A 21,821-nucleotide genomic window follows, 5' to 3' on the forward strand; every position below is an offset into this window, starting at 1 on the left:
CTCAAATAATATAATTTTTTTCTAGCCCTATATTTTTTATATATTTTAGAATTTTTTTCTAGAATTTCGAATTTCCTTTGATCAACCCTGTTTTCATCATGATTTTTAAATTCTCATTTGGAATAATATTTTTGTTACTATTCTACCTTCTCTAATTCTTATGAATACTACGAAGATATGGAAGATTTGTCATTTTAGATTTCCCTGTCACATAGTACTTTTAAATTCTGTATGGATTTGGCACTTACCCACAAATTTAGGAACAAATTGCTGCCTGTAGAGTAGACTAGCATGCCATAGTGACTTCTCGGACACCAATGCCTTCATCAGATTTATGTATTTATTAGAGCTGGTTTATTTCAGGGCTTTATTTCAACAATTTAAGGTAGTGTCAGATTTGGTTCCATAATTTTCCTCTTTCCAATGTCAATAATTACTCTCATACAAATGGATTATTACGTAAATATTTTTAGGGGCTTCTACATGTCTGTTAAGGCTACATCAGAATAATGAAAAATAACTGTTGTGTTTGTTCTTGCACTGAAGCTCATTAGGTAAATTTAGTTACCTTAAACACCTTCCCCTGACAAATAGTTATGTTTATTTAAGCAATATTTTTAAAAATCTAGAATTATCAGTATTAGTTTTCTACCAGAGTTGGACATTTTAATAAATGGTAAACCTCATCCCATTCATACCTAAAGGACAAAATTAGATATAATCCAAATATTTTATTATTTTCTCTGTAATACTGTAAGTGAAATAGGACAACCATGATGTAACACATAAAGCCTTCATTAAACTGAGTAAATAGGATCTTAAATGTATATGAAGTCAGCAATTTCAAACATGCGCTAGTAAAATGAGTGTGCTCCAAATAATGTTAAGTTCCTGAGATACTACCAGTGTAGACAGTAATAAAATATAATATCCAAATTTGGATATAAAATGTTATTTTAGCTCCTGTTTCATTTTTTACTTTTATTTATTAGGGTTAATAAATAGAAATGTCTGCATCTGCACATACAGGAGATTTAAAAAAACGAGAAGAAAAAATAAATAAATAGAAATGTGACTTTGCTTTTCATAGTTCTTTGTGCAAATCTGTGCTAATAAGGGTTCCAGTCATCTACTGATACATAACATATTACCCCAAAACTTAGTGACCAGAAAACAGCAACAATGCTTTTCTTTTCTCTCACAGTTTCTGTGAATCAGGAATTCAGGAAGGAATCAGTTGGACAGTTCTGACTTGGGGTCTCACATGTGGTTTCAGGCAGTGGTGGCTGGGATTGAAGCAGGTAGGAGCTAACCAGACATCTCTCCTTCTTTGTTCAATCTCAGAGTTTCTTAGATCAGGCTGCCATGACAAAAATACCATACACTGAGTGGCTTAAACAACAGAAATTAATTTTTTCACAGTTCTGGAGGCTGGAAGTTCAAGATCAGAGTGCCAACATGGTTGAGTTCTGGTCAGAGAGCTCTTCCTGGCTTGCAAATGCCCCTCCGTGCTCCACGTGGCCTTTCCTCAATGTGTGTGCATGGAGAGTGAGATTAGAGGAAGGGGGAAAGAGAGAGAACGCTCCTCTTCTTATAAGGCCATAGTCCTATCAGATTAGGACTCTACTTTTCTGACCTTCTTTAACCTTAATTACCTCCCAAAACCTATCTCCATATACAGTCACATTGGGGTTAGGGCTTCAACAAAAGAATTCTGAGGGGATACAATTCAGTCCATAGCACAGGACATCTCCATGTAGTCTCTTTTTGTGGATTAATTTGGGCTTCCTGGCAGCTTAGTAATACCAGAACAATAGTACTTTTTTCATGAAGCTCAGGGCTCCAACACGAGGAGTGTTCCAGCAAACCACACAGAAGGTGCTTTGCATTTTATGACTTGTCTCAGAAGTCATGTAACATCACACCATACTATATTAGTTGCCCAGTCACTGTGCTCAGCCCAGGTGCAAGGGATACCACATCTCAGTCTGGGGAGTATCAGTTAGTTTGCAGTCATGTTTCAAAACCTCCAAAATAAATAATTTGCTGTCTCAATGGATGGAAGATATTATAGTAGAGCGTAAGACTGACCAGTGTACTGTGGTCTTCCTTCCTTCCTCCCTCCCTCCCTCCCAATGTATGGCTAGTAACACTACTTTACATTTGTATAGCAATAAGACTATCCAGTTTAACCTTTATACCAATCTTCTGAGGTTGAAGAAACTGAAGCTTAGAAATGGTAACTTTCCAAGAGCCACAGAACTGGTTGGTAAATGCTTGCCAGAAACAATGTAGACTCAATGTTAAATCCCTGTAGGGGCCAGGCACAGTGGCTCACGCCTGTAATCCTAATACTTTGGAAGGCTGAGGTGGGAGAATCGCTTGAGGTCAGGTCTTAGAGACCAACCTGAGCATAAGTGAGACCACCATCTCTACAAAAATAGAAAAAAATAGCTGGGCATTGTGGCACACACCTGTAGTCTCAGCTACTTAGGAGGCTGAGGATCCCTTGAGCCCAGGAGTTTGAGGAGTTTGAGCTTGCTGTGAGCTATGATCATGCCCCACTGCATTCTAGTGGGGGCGACAGAAAGATACCCTATCTCAAAAAAAAAAAAAAAAAAACTTCAAGAAAGAGAGGAGGTATTATGATTGATTCTATTTTATACCTCTGCAGAGTGCCTGGAAAAAATTAAGCATTCAGTAAATGTGCATCAAACTAAAGTGAGAAACCAGTTAGTGGTAAATCCAGAAAATAGGCCTTCGGAAATTAGTGCTGGGACATGAGTTATCTATGTGGGAAAAAAATAAAGTTGAATCTCTTCCTCACAAGCAAACTGAAAAAGACTTCCTAATGGATTAAAGTCTTAAAAGGCTATTGCATCTAGAAGTTTATATAGGAAGATATTTTTATGACATCTGGTCAGGGATATATTTCCTAAATAAGGCATTAAAAGTGCTAACTATGAAATCTAAGTCTAATAAACTCAATTACATTAAAATAAAGAACTTATAAACATAGGGAAAAGACAAATACTGAGAAAAGAAATTTGCAAAACATTAAACTAGCAAAGCATTCTAAGATATATAAAGAACTACTATAATCAATAACAAACATCCCAATAGAAAAATGGGCAGACAACACGAAGAGATATTTCAGAAGAAGTACAAATGCCAATTAAACATATGAAAAGATGTTCAACCTCAGTAGTAATTAGAGAAATGCAAATGAACACTACAATAAGTTACAATTTTTCACTTATAAGATTGGCAAAAATTAGGAAATACAACACCACCAATTATCTTTGCAGATGTGGACCAACGGGAATGTTTGTGCACTGCTAGTAAGAGTGCAGTGGATTAAAAATAATAATAACTAAGTTGGAGAAAAATTTAAAGTTGGATCTTACATTCTCTACAACCTAGCACATCCTCCCCACCCCCATTTCAATGTTTACCTAGAGATACTTTTGCATTTGTGCCAGGTAAAATGGTACAAATGTTCACAGGAATATTATAATAGCAAAACACTGAAACAGCTCAGATTCCCATCAGCAAGAAAATGGATCAATAAATTGAGGTACATTTATGCAATGGACTATTTTGTAGCATTGAAATAAATGACAACATGGAACAATATGGCTGAATCTCGTAGTAAAAGTGAAAGAAAGAAATTACAGAATACTGGATACAACATGATATCATTTTATGAAGTTCCAAAAGAAGCAAAACTAAATATATACATAAGTGGTAAAACTGGAAAAAATGATTCATCACAAAATTAAGAGAGTAGTTATCTTTTGCACAGGTTACGTGTTGCACTGGTAAATGCAACTGTGTTGTTAATGTCCTATTTTGTAAGTTAAAGGGTGGATTTAATTTGTCCTCGTAACATATATAGTTATACTCATTTGCAGATATCAATTATTACATAAAAATTTAACATATTAAATGTATCCTTAATTCCACCAAAAGAAAATGATGAAAACAAGGATTTTCTTATCCCTTTAGTTAAAAAATGGACAGGAGTCAAAAACCAGCAGTTATGGCCACAGGCCTTGGTATTTGCCAGTCCTGACAAAGGCTGCTCAGTTGTTGGCTAAAAAGCCAGCAAAGATTAAAGAAGGTTTTATACCTGCTGTTTCTAGCCATTTTGGTGAGAAAAATGTACAGTGTCTTCATGTCAAAACAATCAGGGATATTTTATTCCCGTGGCCTGCTAAGAAATGCACAAGAAGAATTCTTTAGTGAAACAGAGGCTGAATCATGCAAGCTAAATTTGAGAAATACAGTGATCTATTGTAATATTGTTTATATTTTTTTCAGAGCTGCAGGCTTTGGTCTTGCCAATTCATTTTAGCCCATTAGTGATTTAAACGAAAAAGTTTTAATGTTACAGTGCAAATGAATAGGTCATGGGATTAAGTATAGATGATTTTAAGCAGTATGTGATCTCTCTTGACCAGCCATGGAGGCCCAGTGCCAGATTAAAATATAAAAGCCAGTGCCTTAAAACTGTGACCAAAAAAGAAAGAAAGAAAGAACACAAAACGAACAAAAAAACTATGTCTAAAAATTCATTTACAGTTAATTCCTTTTATTTACCATGCCTTCTTGATTTTGAAATTTCTAAGTCTAGTCATTGGTCTTAATCAGTACTGCTAAAACTGGCAACTTTGTCAAGATCTTAAAAGCCTGGCATCCAGATATAAAGTAGCAACTACCTGGGCTTAGTTTTCCCTGTTGGCCAGGTGCCCCCTATTGTGCCCTTCTCTTGTCCAAGTAGTTAACCTGTTCTTTTCCACACACTATGTGATATTGACATTATCTATCAATATATCCTTTTTCCCCCTCCATCTGACTTTTTAAAGCTCCTCAGGAATATTTATCGTTGTTTCCTTAGTGCCTGGCATAATAGGAGCTCTGTAAATGTATGTCGAATGGAACTGAACTAGCCCCAATTATTAATAAAATGTGTCTTCATGCAGTGTGGAGCCCCACCTCACACTGTGGCTCCCACGAAAGCAGTGAATCTTGTGATGATGGCGTATTGAATTAGCTGTCAGCAAGCAGGCCTTTGTGCATCCCTCTAGCCCAGGGATGCAGGCAGCTGCCTAATGATGCCCTCTCCAGAGGAGTAGGATGGAAACCTAACAGTAAAGGTCATGGATTTGTGGGGGGAGGGGACAGAAGAACAGTTATTTCTCTATTTGGGGTTTTGAAATAGGCTACAATAACATACTCTGTTGTCTAATTATAATTCCTTAGCAAATTCATGAATTCATTTTTAAAATGATATTCAGAAAAATATACTATCTTAATCTTCAGAGTTCTTCTGACAATATTGTAATTCCTATTTTGTTTACACAGTAGGTACAACACAGAAAACCCCACTGAAGTAATTTTTTATTTACATATTTTAGAAACTGGAAATATGAAGGTCTTTTGAGGAAAAGGCCAAAGTCGTGGGACAGAAAGTAGGGAGGATTTAAGAGAAATTAAGAAAATTTCTGATTCTTTGTTATGAAATTTTAAAGAATGATAATGAATTCAGGATGGTAATACAGGAGTATGGCACCCTGGAAAAAGCATTGAACTAAGAATTTGAAGAACTTATTTCTTTGCCATTTTTACCATTAGATAGTTGTGTGATCTTGGAAAGGTCATTTAACCTCAGGGGTTTTTTATCTGTGAAATGAGTATGTAAGCATATCTGTGAGAGATGGAGTGTATTATGTATATACACATTTATATAGCAGCTCTTTGTTACAGAAGGAAACGAAATCTTGTCACCACAGAAATTAAAATAAAGGCTCCTACTGTCAGATCATATAAATTTAAAAATTACTTCTGAGAACTTTAGCCCTGCCCCTTTTGAAGAGGAGAAACTTCACCCAAAGAGGCCTGTGGCCTGGTTCAGATTCAAGAGGAGAAATTCTTGTTCAGAAAGGAAGGTGCAATTATAGCAAAACAGTCTAGAAGTGTTGGCTGGTTCCCTCTTAGAAAATCCTTGGGCAGTAATTCTGACCTTGCCTGGGGATTATAAGGGAGAATATTATTGTGATCGACTCTGGAACAGGAATGTGCTTAAGAAGCACATTTCAGAAGTGCCTTACTCCTACCAGAGACCTCCAGAGATTTCCCGAAGCCTCAGAGTCTGACTGGCAAGGGGCGTCTGGTTATAATTGAGTCAGAGTTTTAAGTGTTATTTTTGTAGTAAGTTAAATATTTCAGTACAGTTAATTACTTGTATTTTAATTAGACCTAATTCAGGGCTGATTTTTTTCAGAATATCCTTCTGCCTATTTGTACCTGTATCACCTATTTGGGGAATAAATAGTTTTAAATTTAATCTAGATCATGAATTTTGAGTTTACTATTCTGAATACACTTCCAGGCTTTCTAAAATAGTGGCCTTGCTACCTGCAGATATGACAAGTGCAAGCCTACCTAGTATGACAGGCCATCCTGATTTAGCACAGCCATAGAGTAGGAATTCTGCTTATATCAGCTGGTGAGATTTGTGATGAGCCTGTGTCCTAAGCTCAGGGCCAAATGTGGTCCAGGAACCCAAGCGTCCAGCTGGCTTATTTCCCTGCTGGGATGGCCCTCTGCTCTGGATCTTACCCTGCCTGCCTGGATCTTTAACAATGTACCCAGCTCTAGCCAGGCCCTTCTCACCAGGGACCCTTCCCCATCTCCAGCTACACATAGCTACTGCCTAGATTCTCCCCAGCCCTACAACTTGCAGTATTGTACTGTCTAGAGACTCCTGTTGCCGTACCTCACACTTCAGGACAGACTTCCTGGTGCTACTAAAGCCAGCCCAGATCAAACCAAGTTAATCACATCCGTGTGAACACTGTGATATGAACCGCTGGCCATCCCTGAGGGAACCAGCGCGTAGCCCAGTAATCTCCCTGGCCATTCTGGGTTTCTTCCCATTACAGGCACCTGCTGCTGGAATCCCAGTATGCACCAACACCAGCTAGAGGGGGTTCCAACTCCAGTCATGTCAGCACACTTACACATTCTCCAGGGACACAAAAGGAGGTTATTATGGAAAAAGAAGTCTAACTGTTCTCTGCCTCCACTGAGGATAAGCTCAGAGGAAACTGTGAGTAATGTATGCACAACAAGTGCTTTAATACTATGACACAAAATTATTTCTTGGTAGGCAAGGCGACATATAGTTTGCTGTATTAAGTGGTACCCCCAGTTAAAATATAACTTGGTTTACCTGCTGCAACAAAATGTACAAAATTACAGAATTATTATAGTACAAGCCTAGCACCAACAATCTAAAATGCAGTCTCTAATGCTAAACACCATCCTTTTACAGATGTAATTAGTGGAACAATTAGGGATGCTCAGGGATAGACAGCCCAGGTCTTTCATGGAGAGAATGTCCAACCGATGGGAATCTGCAAGGCTCTAGAGACAGAGGCCCCTCATTGGCCCTCAACCAGCCTGAATCCATTACACCTGCTGAATCTGTCTGGAGTCCATTTCTTCCTAGGGACCACTAACTGACCAGCCATCCAGATGTGCCAAGTGTATTCTGCTACCTGTTTTGGAGAAACACCTGGTGCTTTTATTACTGTGCTATGGCTGGGGGAATTTTCCATTCCCCTCTAGGGCCCTTTGTTCTTTTGAATGAGTGTTGTTTGTACTGCTGCATACAGATTCAAATTTACTGTCCAGCTTTCCTCCTCTTTGTGCAATGCTGACTCATTTTCCCCAGATACTTGTTCATAGGCAGCTTGCTGTGGTCCCTTGATCTCTCTTGGCAAATGGCAATAAGGCATTTTTGAAGTGTTGAAAGCCTTTTGCTGGGGTTTATCCAGCTGTCCCTGTTTGGTATATTGGCAGAAGTGTCCCACTCTGCATTTTTGTAGAATTTACCCATTATTTCTATTCCTGCCTCTCATGTGGAACCAGGTTAGCAAATGATAGAAAATTAAATCCAGGTGATTTGTGATAAGAACTATGTTCTGTGAAAAAGACGACTCAGTCATAAAGAATGCTCAGAATGAGATTATGCAAATGCTTCTATTATCACACTTTCAAGTGGTACAAGCACCCTTGATTCTGATACAAGGCAAGAAAATTCTGGTTAGCTTTTTATTTATTTAATTTTTCTGTTGTAAATGAGCAGAAGCTCACTAAAGCATAACAGAAATGAGGTCTTCAAAACGGCTTGCTTCATAATCAACTATGTGCTTCATAGCCCAAAAGAGATGGTGAATAAATTTGCTGTGGCCTCGTAGTTGATAATTTACCCAGGCACTGTTACAGCCGAAATGGTTGTCACGCTCTTTAATTTCAGGAAACCTGTGATCTGGGGAAGATAAAGCCTGAAGCCAGACGATACTTGGAAAAGTCAATTAAAATGGGAAAAAGAAATGGGCTCCATCTTCCAGAACAAGTACAGAATGTAAGTTTATGTTTCCTTTTCTTATTGGGAAAAAAAAAATGAATAAAACAAAATACAATTGAGTATCCCTAATCCAAAAGTCCAAAATCCTAAATGCTCCAAAATCGGAAACTTTTTGAGTGCTGCTGACATGATGCTCAATGGTCATGCTCAGAGGACATGCTCATTGGAGCATTTCAGATTTTCAGATTAGGCATGTTTGACCAGTAATAGTGCAAAAATTCCAAAATGCAAAATTCCAAAATCTGAAACACTTTTGGTCCCAAGCATTTCAGATAAGGGATACTCAACCTATACAACAAAAACCAGGAATAAGGAAATAGATGGGTTGTAATAAAATAACCCATAATACAAATCCATTTACAATGTATTTTACATTCAATGGCCTTAAATTCTATAACTCCTGTTAACCTCATGGTGATTGACAAACAACTGATAACTTAATCATTCTTTACTCCTGTCCAAGTTTTATTTCATGTGTGTTGGTCTTATTTTCCCTGATCTATTTTACATTCTTTAGGAGCTGATTCCAGGTCTTAATAGTTGATTTGTATTCTAATCCCTTGGTCATACAGAGATAGGGTGCTGGGAAATAAGATCCTTATTGATGGAGAGTTTTTAAAACCAGCACTTTGGAATGGAACATGCTATGATTAATGCATGCCCCTTAAAAGAAGAGAGATTAGCTGCTGAATAGGGCCTCTAAAACTTTTTCTTTTGTCTAATGCCGGTAAGGTCTTCCAGGTTCAGAAATAAACTTGGCTACAGAATTAACCTCTTTCTTCTTGGACAGGAAATGTAATCCATGATTTATTTCTAGGTCATTCTTCTAGCCAGCAGAACTGGAAATAAGTTTGAAAGAAATCCAAACCAAGTGATGTCAGCATGGTAGATATAACTGAAGGCACCACTGAGATAAGGACTCCTTTCTGCCATCTAAATGCCCCTTAATCACCTTGAATCCTCCCTATCCTAGTTAGAGGAACAATGTGACTGATCTCACTTACCTGACTGTTTGTCTTCCTGGTCAGTCCTCAGCTCAGTTTGGGGCATAAACATTGTATTATTTAGGTCATTAAATATGAAATGTCCAATTTAAAATCAAAAGTGTAGTTTATTATATCTCAAACAAGAAGCAGTACAATTAATCAAAGTGTGAGTCTAAACTGTCAACACAGTTTTGCCATCTCAACAGTAGCTTGTTTATGCCAGCAGGGAAGAAGCCTGGAGAGCGAGTAGTGATGAAATTACAAAAGGCATTTTCCACGCCTTGTTGAGAATGGAATATTTTTCCTTGCAAGAAGTGGTCCAAAGCCTGGAAGAAGTGCTAGTCAGTTGGTGCAAGGTCCGGTGAATGTGGTGGATGACAGAGAGTTTCCAAGTCCAGCTGCTGTAGTTTGAGCAGAGTTGTTTGTACAACACGTGGTTGTCTTGCAAGAGGATTGGCCTGTCTCTTTTGACCAATCTGAGCTGCTTAATCAGAAGCATCCTCACCATTTCATCCATGTGGTTGCAGCAGACATCCACTGTAATCGATTGACCAGGTTTCATGAAGCTGTAGTGGATAATACCAGCACTAGACTACCAAACAGACACCATTAGCTTTTTTGGTGAATATTTGGTTTTGGACTGTGTTTCAGCACTTCATCTTTAACCATTGTGCCAAACGCTTGTGATTGTCAAAAAGAATCCATTTTTAATCACATGTAACAATATGGTGTAGAAATGGTTCACCTTTATGTTGTGACAGCAAAGAAAGGCAAGTTTCAAGACAATTTCTCTTCTGATACTCGTTTAATTCATGCAGAGTCCATCTATCCAGCTTCTAAACCTTGCCGATTTGTTTCAAATGGTCCAATATTGCTGGAATAGTAACGTCAAACCTTGCTGCTAATTCACATGTAGGTTGAGATGAATTCGCTTCCACTACAGCTTTCAGCTCATCATTATCCACCTTGGTTTCAGGTCGCCCACGTGGCTCATTTTCAAGATTAAAATCACCAGAACGGAACTTCTCAAACAATTGATGTACTGTGCGTTCATTAGCCACGTCCTTTCCAAACACTATGTGGATACTTTGAGCTGTCTGTGCTGCATTGGTTCCACAAAGGAACTCATATTAAAAAATAACACAGATTTTTTACTTATCCATGGTTTCACAAAAATTGCTTAAAAAAAAAATGTGAAAGATAATCACAAACCAAAACATGTGTTTGAAGAACTGAGGCTGTACCTTTGCGATAAAAATAAAACAAGAAGTGTCAAAGTGAAGTACCAGAGATATCAACTGTCAAACTTTGTACTTAAGGAAATCGGACATTTCATACTTAATAACCTAAATGGTTGTGTTTGGTTGCCCCTAACAAAACCCTGTTTAAACAATAGAGATTTATTGGCGTGTATAATTGGAAGGCCCAGGGTAGGTGGGCTTCATGGGTTAGTTTGATCTAGATGTATAATGGTGCCATTGGCCACCTGATTTTTCTCTACTCTGTTGTCTTCGGTGTAAATGTTATCCAAAGGCTGGCTTCCTTTCATTACTAAAATGACTGTAAATCTGAAACACCACCATCCAAAAGGATATAGAAAAGCCCCCATCAGACCTCCCGTCATATCTTAAAGGCCTAGAGTGATCCTGTAGTTAATCTTTTTCTTCTTCTTTTTTTTTTTTTTCTTTTTTTGAAATAGAATCTTGCTCTGCTGCCCAGGCTAGAGTGCTCTGGTGTCAACTTAGCTCACAGCAACCTCAAACTCCTGGGCTCAAGCAATCCTCCTGCCTCAGCCTCCCAAGTAGCTGGGACTGCAGGCATGCACTACCATGCCCAGCTAATTTTTTCAATTTTCAATTGCTGGCCAATTTATTTTTTTATTTTTTTTATTTTTTTTTTTTTATTAAGACTGGGTCTCACTCTTGCTCAGGCTGGTCTCAAACTCCTGACCTCAAGTTATCTTCCCACCTCAGTCTTCCAGAGTTCTAGGATTACAGGCATGAGCCACTGTGCCCAGCCCCATAGGTAGTCTTGAATCTTTTTTTAGTCAGGGGAATACCAGGCCTGGGGTATCTGAACCAGTCACTAGGGCAGTGGGATGGTGACTGCTGCTGTAGTGGTCACGCACCTAGAGCTGCAGACACGGTCAGGTCCTATCTGAACTACATGGGTGCTGTACAGTGGGGTAAGGGGGGTTGGGGAGAAAACCAAACCATCTGAAAACAACACATAAACAGTATGTGTTAAGTTACTAGTCTCAAATTTTGTGTGCATCAGAACTACCTGGAGGGCTTGTTAAAACTCTGATTATAGGGCTCACCTCCCAAGAGTTTGCACATCAGTAGGTTTAGTGTGGGATCATAGGAATTTGTATTTCCAGCAAGTTCCCAGGGCCATACTTTGAGAACCAGTATGGTTTCAGTAAATTTCGTTGTCTAGCATTGTCAGAAGGATGGGACAGATTAATAATTTCATGTTTTTTCTCATGGTTTCCCTCTTATTGTTTCGTTTGGTTTCCCACCTAATAGTTTTTATGCAAATGATAAGGTCTGTAAATTATCTTTGTTCACAAAAGGTCTGTAAAACTAAGGCATCAGCTTTTTTCCAAAGCAACCATGGAGTTAATAATTCTTATCTCTCAGTTTACTTCACAAACAGATACTGATTGCTAAATTAAAATTTTAAATTGGAAAAGATTAGTAATATGCTAATTGGTAATGGGCTACTGGAGTTGTTCCTTCACTGAGCAACTATTTATTATGTGTATACTATGTGGCAAATACTGCTTTTACTATACCTCCTAATTTTATTTAGTTCTTCAGATTTGCGACTAATTTCTAACACATCACCAGGCTTGCCTTTCAGTAAGTGCTACACAGATACGCATGGACATGACATAGAAGACTGCAGAAAGCTATTTTATCAAGCACATCTCTACGAAAGTACTTCCTGAGGGTTGGGAAGTCAATCTTCATACAAAAGTGAAACTTACTTGACAGATGGCAATAAAAATGAAAGTTTCTTTTTATTGTTAATGTCCTGTATTTTTATCTTCATTTCAGGAAATTAAATCAATGAAGAAAAGAATGAGTGAGCTATGTATTGACTTTAACAAAAACCTCAATGAGGATGATACCTTCCTTGTATTTTCGAAGGCTGAACTTGGTAAATTTTATTTTTCTAGATTAAATCATGTAATTCAGGTAAATAATGTCACATCACAGTTTGCTTCACTTTCCAGATATAAAACCTAAAGTTCAAAGGTATTCTTTAAAAATATGCTCCAGTACCTAACGCCACCACCCCTTCTACAGAGAAGACAACAAAACCAGCCAAAATTAGATTTTAGGTAAATAAGAGTGTAAACAATTCCTAGAGACAGTCCAGAGGGGATTTCATCATCTTTTTTTTCTTTTCATAATCTTTCTTGGTGACTTTTGCTGCTGTTTAACAGCCTTCAGTGCTTTAAAATTTCTTCTGCCTTGCAATGTCCCCTACGTTGTATCTTAAACTAGTCTTTTATTCTGTTCTGGGTCTTTATTGGCTTAATTTTGCCTGTTCGCCATTAAAACACCATCTGCACAAGTGCACTGAAGCCTATTCATATTTTGAATTACCATCCCATGAGCCACCTGGCCTCTAACTGCCACCCCCATTCCAACACCATCAAAATGATACTATAAGGATTGTCATTATTTTTCTTGAATTTCAATTACTCCATAAAATTCCTAGAGCTACTTGAAGGCACCATGCCAATGCCACATAAACCAATAATAAGTGGAAAAATTGATGTGTGAGAAAATGATTTTTTGCAGGTGCTCTTCCTGATGATTTCATTGATAGTTTAGAAAAGACAGATGACAACAAGTATAAAATTACCTTAAAATATCCACACTATTTTCCTGTCATGAAGAAATGCTGTGTCCCTGAAACCAGAAGAAGGATGGAAATGGCTTTTAATACAAGATGCAAAGAGGTACCATAAATGTTTGTCTTCATTTTTAATGGAAGGTTTTGAGGAAAAGGGCTGCTTTTTTTACAGTGTCAAAGTCAACTCAGAGACTGGTATTACTGTTTGTGTGAGCATTGTGTCTCTAATTCCTCAGACCTGCAAGATTTTCAGCTTTTTCATTGCTCATTGGCAACCTGCTTGGTGGGGCCACAGACTAAGCTGTTCTAATAAAAATAGAATGGGTTAAATAAACTGGAAGTTGTATGCCTCTCCCAAGTCAACAGTCCAGTTCTGGTAAGGCATCTCTCCTTCCTCAACAAGTGACTTCCAAGTTTGTTCCTTGGACTGACCATTTCCCAGCCTGTTGGGAAGGAGGGAAGAGAGAATTCAGAGCAAACATCTTTAAGGAGAAGAGCTGAAAATGCCATAGATCAACTCCATTCACATCCCATTGGCCCAGAATCCATCATATAACCACGTCTAGCTGCAAGGGAGGCTGGGAAATGTAGTCTTTAGTTGGCAGCCATTTGCATAGCTTAGGAGGTTCTATTATGAAAAGGAAAAAGGGAAGAATTGGAAATGGATTCTCAGAGTCAAGTAATCAGTTCCTCTGAAGCCCACCTCTCTGGCTATCCAAGTAACCATGAGCACCCTTTTTTCCACACAGAAGACCCATTTACCGTTTGTCAGTTCCCAACCAGTTATTGCCTTGAGCTGCAAGGCTAGGATCTCTGGGTGATACACAGTCCTCCCCAGTTGTAGCTTCTCATGATTTAGCGACCTGTGAAAGGAAAGGCAAGTTATCAGCCCCTCACCTCTAACACACACCCCTAATGATGGAATAGAAACAGAGTAACCACACTAAAACCTCCCATTTTGGAAAAGGAAAGAATGGGAAACATAGCAGGCCCATAGCAATTTCCAAAAACTATTTGGCAGGAATTATGAGGATTTCTTATGTGGGTGAAGTTTCTTGGTTAGCCCATTGGACTTATTTAGGTCTTCTTTCTGGCAAGAATTTCTTTATCAATTGTACTGTATGGCTTCTGGTTTTGCCTGCAGAAAGTTCTTTCTTATCTATTATCTTTCATGACCATATCTTGGGGGACTGCTGGTATAGATTCCTACTGATGCCAGTTTGAAGCCTGAAGGTTGTTTTAGGAATCACATAATCACAGGCTTTTGTCAGCCAGATTTATGATATCTTTGGTAATAAAATTCCCTCAAAAACTTAGATTTATTCTCTGTTTGTTTCCAGTCAGATGCATGTTAAAATAACTACACCCAAATATCACTTTTGGTCATAGTTCATAAACCTGCCCTGTATTTTTCCCATCCCACTCTTCCTCAATTTAACAGAGTCTGCTTTCAGGCTCTCCAACAGTAGGCATAAGGATGAAGGCAGCATTTTCAAACTAATCTCTGCAGTTCAGTAACTCTGAGTGACAATCTTTTCTCCAATGTTGGGAGTACAAAGCCATTGGATTTTCCATGCATCTGAAGCCCTAGATTGTGGACCACAGGCAAAACCTCCCTCAGCAGAATTCTTTTCCTTCCATCTTTGCAAACTGGCCAGTTCTTACCTGAGCTCATTTCTCTCATGTAATTTTTCTAAAAGCAACAAACGCCAACATACACACACCAACATTATTAGTTTTCCCAAACATTTCCTCTAGAGCTAAGACCCAGTAGGTATGTGGCCTACTTTCTAAGTTATGGCGAGCAACAGTTTTCACAAATGTTATTCATAATATAAGGATCACCAGCTTCCCAGCCTGCAGTATCTGTGTCTTCACCTTCCATTCCCATACATTTTTCACTTTGGTTACAGCAGCAGCCTATTCCTGGTGTTGATCTTTGTGTATTTCAAGGTACAGGATAAGCGCTTTTATAAGGCACTAAACCATTCATGGGGCTCTGCCCTCATGACTTAATTACTTCCTAAAAGGCCCTGACTCTTAATACTATCACAGTAGGAATTAAGGTTCAACATATGCATTTGTAAGGGTATTCAAACCATAGCGTGTAGCATTAGATATATTCACATTGTGAATATATTCACATTGTTGTGCAACCATCACCACCTTCTATCTCCAGAGCTTTTTACTCTTCCCCATTAATGAAACTCTGTGCCCATTAAACACTAAATCTACATTCCTGTCTTTCCCCAGCCCAAGGCAGGTACCATTCTACTTTCTGTCTCTATGATTTTGACTATTCTAGGAACCTCTTATAAGTGGAATCATACAATATTTGTCTTTTTGTGTCTGATATATTTCATTCAGCTTACTGTCTTAAAGATTCATCCATGTTGTGGCACGTGTCAGAATTTTATTTTATTTTTTTTGAGACAGGATCTTGCTCTGTTGCTCAGGCTAGAGTGCAGTGGCCTCATCACAGCTCACTGCAACCTCAAATTCCTAGCCTCAAACGATTCTCCCGCCTCAGCCTCTCAAAGTGTTAGGATTTCAGGCATGAGCCACTGCACCCAGCCTTCATTCCTTTTTAAGAATTTATTTTTGCATTGTGTCTATGATTCACATTTTGTTTATCAACTCATCTGTCGATGGGCACTTGGGTGGCTTCCATCTTTTGGCTGTTGTAAATAATGCTATGAACATGAATGTACAGATACCTCTTTGAGTCTCTGCTTTTAATTCTTTGGGGTATACACTGAGAATTTGAATTGCTGGATCATGTGGTAATTCCTCAAAAAATTAAATGTAGAATTCTATGTTTAATTTTTTGAGGAATTACCATTTTCTACAGCAGCTGCACCATTTGACATTTCCATCAGCAAAGCACAGTGGTTCCAGTTTCTCCACATTTTCACCAATACATTATCTGGTTTTGTTTTTATAATCATCATACAAATGGATGTGAAGTCAAAATGATAAATTTTATGTATATTTTACCACAATAAAAACATCCCCAAAACATTAAGTACCAATACTTGGTGCAGTTCTATCAATGAGAAAAAATGTGGAGTCCTTAAGAATGTATTTTCACTCTAAGTTTATAGTACCTCAAATTTTACTGAGACCTCATAGCTATCTCCTGAGGTTTAAAAAATCATAAATTATTTCAGAAATAATATTGGTTCATGAACCAAAAAGAATCTAATGCTGAAATGAAAATAGAAGTTAAGATGGTCTAAAAATATTTGACAATTTTATGAACCAAATACATATAATAACTCTTCTTTTTAGTACTTTAGGTCAAATTAATAATTAAACTTTGTTTTTGTTGGTGGCGTTTATTACTAGGCAAACACCATCATTCTGCAACAGCTACTCCCACTTCGGGCCAAAGTAGCCAAACTACTTGGCTATAACACACATGCTGACTTCGTCCTTGAATTGAACACTGCAAAGAGCACAAGCCGTGTAACAGCCTTCCTAGGTTAGTTGTTCTTTTTTTTTTTTTTTTTTAAATACTTGTGTGGTTTCCATTTCTTTTTTTCTGTGACTGTTTTGCTGTATCATATAAACTTGACAGAGGGCCTAACATGCCTTTGAAGACATCCCATTTTTCATTCAATCAGGAGAAACGTATATATTAGGTAATGTGCTTGGTTCTAAGGGCTGCTAATTGTTTATATTACTATTAAAATCCTTGCTTCATTCTATCCTGTTTCTTCTTTGGGATTTTTATACTAATTCCTAACATGATATCTGGGGTGCTAACAGAGAGTGTTATCTCATTGTCTTTGTCTACTGTCACTAGGCATTTGGTTGTCATAGCATAGCTACTTATGGATTCGTATGAAATAAGCTTACAAATATGATGTAAATGAAAATAGAATGTATAGAAACAAAAAAACATTTTATACTCTAGAAACATTTGTTACTATACAAAGTGATATACATCAGAACTGTATTATCTAATAACTATACTCACATCCATTTAAAAACATTTTTTCATTAATATTTTAAAAGTCATTCTTATGGCCATGACATTTATTTATTTTAACAGTTAGAATTTTTTTTATTTTAATAGATATAAGTGGTATAAGTTAAATTCCGTTACATGTATATATGGTAAAGTGGTGGAGTCAGGGCTATTGGTGTACCCATCACGTAAGTAGTGTACATTGTACCCCATGGGTACTTTCTCATCCCTCACTCCCCCTCACTCTCCTCCCTTGTAAGTCTCCAATGTCCATAGGTTCTGTATGAATTTTCCATATGAATATGAATTTTAGAATTGTTTTTCTAATTCTGTGAAAAATGACATTGGTATTTTGATAGGAATCGAACTGAGTCTTTAGATTGCTTTGGGCAATATGGTCATTTTAACAATATTGATTCTTCTGATCCATCAGCATGGGATGTTTTTCCAATTATTGTGTCATCTTTGATTTCTTTCATCAGTGATTTGTAGTTCTCCTTGTAGAGATTTTTCACCTCTTTAGTTAAATTTATTCCTAGGGTTTTTTTGTGTTTTCTTTGTACCTATTGTAAATGGGATTGAATTCTTGATTTGGTTCTCAGTTTGGTTGTTTGTATATAGAAATGCTATTGATTTTTGTATGTTGGTTTTATACTCTGAGACTTTGCTGAATTCATTTATCAAATTTAGGAGTTTTTTGGAGGAGTCCTTAGGGTTTTCTAGGTATAAGATCATACCATCAGCATACAGAGATAATTTGACTTCCTCTTTTCCAATTTGGATGCCTTTTATTTCTCTTGCCTGATTGCTCTGGCTCTGACTTCCAGTACTGTGTTAAATAGAAGTGGTGAAAGTGGGCATCCTTGTCTTGTTCCAGTTCTCAGGGGAAATGCTTTCAATTTTTCCCCATTCAATATGATATTGGCTGTGAGTTTGTCATATCGGGCTGTTATTTTGAGGTACACTTCCTTTTGTGCCAAGTGTTTTAAAGTTTTTTATCAGATGCTGGATTTTATCGAATGCCTTTTCCGCATCTAATTGAGATGATCTTATGGTTTTTGTTTTTAATTGTGCTTGTGTGATGAATCACATTTATTGACTTACGTGTGTTGAATCGTCCCTGTATTTCTGGGATGAAACCCACTTGATCGTGGTGAATTATCCTTTTGATGTGCTGTTGGATTCGGTTTGCTAGTATTTTGTTGAGGATTTACATCTATGTTCCACAGAGACATTGGTCTGTAATCTTTTTTTATTGCATCCTTTTCTGGCTTTGGTATTAGGGTGATACTGGCTTCATAGAATGAGTTAGGAAAGATTCCCTCCTTCTCAATCTTTTTGGAAGAGTTTCAGTAGGTTTGGTACCAGTTCTTTGTACGTCTGGTAGAAATCAACTATGAATCCATCAGGTCCTAAAACTTTTTTGTTTTGGGAAAATTTTTTATTATTTAATCTCACTACTCGTTATTGGTTTATTCAGGAGTTCTGTTTCTTCCTGGTTCAATCTCAGGAGTTTGTATGCTTTCAGAAATTCATCTATTTCCTCCAGGTTTTCTAGTTTGTGAGCATATAGTTGTTTATGATAATCTCTGATGATCTTTTGTATTTCTGTATCAGTTGTAATGTCTCCTTGTTTATTTCTGATTGTGTTTGTTTGGATCTTTGCTTTTCTTGATTAGCTTAGCTAGTGGTTTGTCAATTTTGTTTATCTTTTTGAAGACCCAACCTTTTGTTTTCTTGATCCTTTCTTTTGTTTTTTTTTAATCTCTATTTTATTTAGTTCTGCGCTGATCTTTATTTCTTCTCTTCTGCCAGCTTTGGTTTCAGTTTGTTCTTATTGTTCTAGTTCCTTGAGGTGCGATGTTAGGTTGTTAATTTGTGATCTATCTGCTCTTTTGATGTAAGCATTTAATGCTATAAATGTCCCTTTTAGCACTGCTTTTGCTGTAGCCCACAGGTTTTCATATGTTGTGTTTTCATTTTCATTCGTTTACAAAATATTTTTAATTTCCACCTTTATTTCATTAACCCGGTGATCCTTCCGGAGCATGTTTAATTTCCCTGTGTGTATAGTTTCTGAAGTTCCTCATCATATTGATTTCTAGCTTTATTCCACTGGGGTCTGAGAATATACTTGAGATTTCTATTTTTATAAATTTGTTAAGATTGTTTTGTGGTCTCAGATGTGGTCTGTCTTGAAGAATGTTCCATGTGCTAATGAAAAGAATGTATATTCTGTAGTTTTGGGGTGGAATGTTGTATAAATATCTGTTAGGTCCATTTGGTCTAAAGTCCAATGTTTCTTTGTTTATTTTCTGTCTTGATCTATCTAGTGCTGTGAGTGGAGTGTTAGTGTCCCTTGCTATTATTGTGTTGCTGTCTGTCTCTTTCCTTAGGTCTAGTAATATTTATTTTATGAATCTGGGTCCTCTGATATTTGGTGCATATACATTTAGGATGGTTAAATCCTGTTGCTGGATTGATCCCTTTAATCATTATATAATGACCTTCTTTGTCTTTTTTTTTTTTTTTTTTTTTTACTGTTTTTTATTTAAAGTCTGTTTTATCTGATATAACTACTGCTCACTTTTGGTTTCCATTTGCATGGAATATCATTTTTCACCCCTTTACTTTCAGTGTATCTGTGGGAGGTGGCAGTAGCAGTGGTGGAGCCACCCACTAAGATCCTAGTGATCTGTGTTGGTCTTACTGGTAGCTGCAACGGGTTGAGCAAGCTAGTCCTCAGTCCCACAGCTGCCTATTACAGGGTGGTGGGTATTGTCCTAAGTGAGCTTAGGAGAGTTTGGTCTCCCCTATCCCTTCCTGGCTGAGTGGCGGCTGCAGCCACGTCACCTTGAACTCAGCCCAAGGGTGGGGCATGGTCCAGCATTAATCTCTCAAAATGGTGCCCGCTGTGGGTTTGCAATCAAAGAGGGCAGGGCCCTTTTCAGACAAGCAGCATGGGCAAGGAACTGTAGGGAGTGTGGTATTCTTGTATCTTAGTCTCACTGGAGGCCATAGCAGAGTGGTAGGAATTGTCCTAGGTATATATGTAGGAGAGCTTGGGCTCCCCTGTCCCTCCTCAGGTTGGCAGGGCTGCTGCTGACTCAGCCTGAACTCAGCCTGAGGGTGGAGCACTGCCCAGCTTTAAGCTCCCAAACTGATGCCTTGGACCTGTGACCAGAGAGGGGAGGGGCTCTTCTCAGGAAGGCTACACTGGCAGGAAACTATGGGGAGTGCCATTTGCTCAGGACTTGGTACCACAGCATCCAGCTGCAGGATGGCGGGCACCGTCCCAGGTATGTGGTGGAATGCCTGGCTTCCCTCCCCAGCCAGGCAGGGGCTGCAGGCATGTCAGCCCAAACTCAGCTGTAGGGCAGGGCATAGCCCAGTGTCAAACTCTCAAAATGGCACCTTAAACCTGGGACTAGAATGGCTGGAGTCCCCCCTAAGCAAGCAATGTGGGCAAGAAACCATGGAAAATGCTGTCCTTTCACATCTCAGTCTCAACAGCAGCACACAGCAGGGTGGTGGGGACCTTTGTAGGGATGCATGGGAGTACCTGGTTTCCTCTGTCCCCCCTCAACTCCATGCAGTGGCTGCAGGTGTGCCCACGGTTCACCAGTATCTAGTTTCTCAGAATGGTGCCCAGCTCAACCTGCTCTAGGCTGGGATGCCTGTGTAATTCCACATAGGTTCCCATTCTGGAGACAGGTGTTTGTGCAATCTCCAAACAGCTCCTTATGGCCCAAGACCTGCATGGGTCAGTGGATTCTCTTTTAACCAAGATTGAAAAGCTTATCTTGGTAAGTGGAGCCATGGGGGTTCCTCTCTTATTGCTTCCCCACATTACAGAGCATCTCCTAGCTGTTAGCCAGTCCCTGGCTGGGCAAGTTGCCCTATACACTCTCCTTACCCACTTTCGGTGCTTCCTGTCACTTCCCTAGTGAATCTTAGTGTTGCCTCTTAGAAAATCTGTTCAAAATGTGAGAATGTGCTAACTATTGTGGATCCTCTCCATGGAGGGGGCACATGCTGCGTATGTCTAGTTGGCCATCTTGAGCCTGTATCTCCTGGCCATGACATTTAATCACTGGTACTCTTCCCTATCCCCATCTCAATCTAGGTGTCATATTCCAACAGTCTCTTTGTTTTCTCTTGCATCTTGGTGAAAATGTTGGAATAACTTAGCCATGGTAAAGACCTAATTTCTGTTGTAATCATCTATAATCAGAGTTAACCAAAGTATTATTTTGTTCTTACTTTCCTCACTAGCTCCTTTCAAAATTTATTTACCTTCAGTAACTTGTCAAAGCATTTAGTCTATATCTTTAATATCCTTTTATTAACTTAAGTTGGAAATAATAATGTGTTAATAAAATCAGCCTTTAAATTTATGATTTACTCCAGTGTGTCCACAATGGCTGTACCCTGACTTATTACCATATACATATAGTGGAATCATATGTGACATGTATGTAATAGGTGCTCCATAAATGGTAGCTGTGTATTATTATATAATTCATTTATTCATTCATGAGACATTTATAAAATA

The 21,821-nt window shown here is 38.2% G+C and overlaps 1 protein-coding gene across 1 annotated transcript in view; it reads left to right on the forward strand.

Moving 5' to 3' along the window:
• NLN (neurolysin) overlaps positions 1–21,821 on the forward strand; it is a 90,495-nt gene that overhangs the window by 38,542 nt on the left and 30,132 nt on the right. Inside the window, exons 4-7 of the mRNA XM_069492860.1 lie at positions 8,327–8,434; positions 12,486–12,588; positions 13,239–13,399; positions 16,642–16,777. Of these exons, the coding sequence (XP_069348961.1) occupies positions 8,327–8,434; positions 12,486–12,588; positions 13,239–13,399; positions 16,642–16,777 (508 nt within the window). The remainder of the gene's footprint in view (positions 1–8,326; positions 8,435–12,485; positions 12,589–13,238; positions 13,400–16,641; positions 16,778–21,821) is intronic.

Source organism: Eulemur rufifrons, chromosome 17 (assembly GCF_041146395.1).
Source record: "Eulemur rufifrons isolate Redbay chromosome 17, OSU_ERuf_1, whole genome shotgun sequence".
In the NCBI taxonomy this organism is placed as follows: domain Eukaryota; kingdom Metazoa; phylum Chordata; class Mammalia; order Primates; family Lemuridae; genus Eulemur; species Eulemur rufifrons.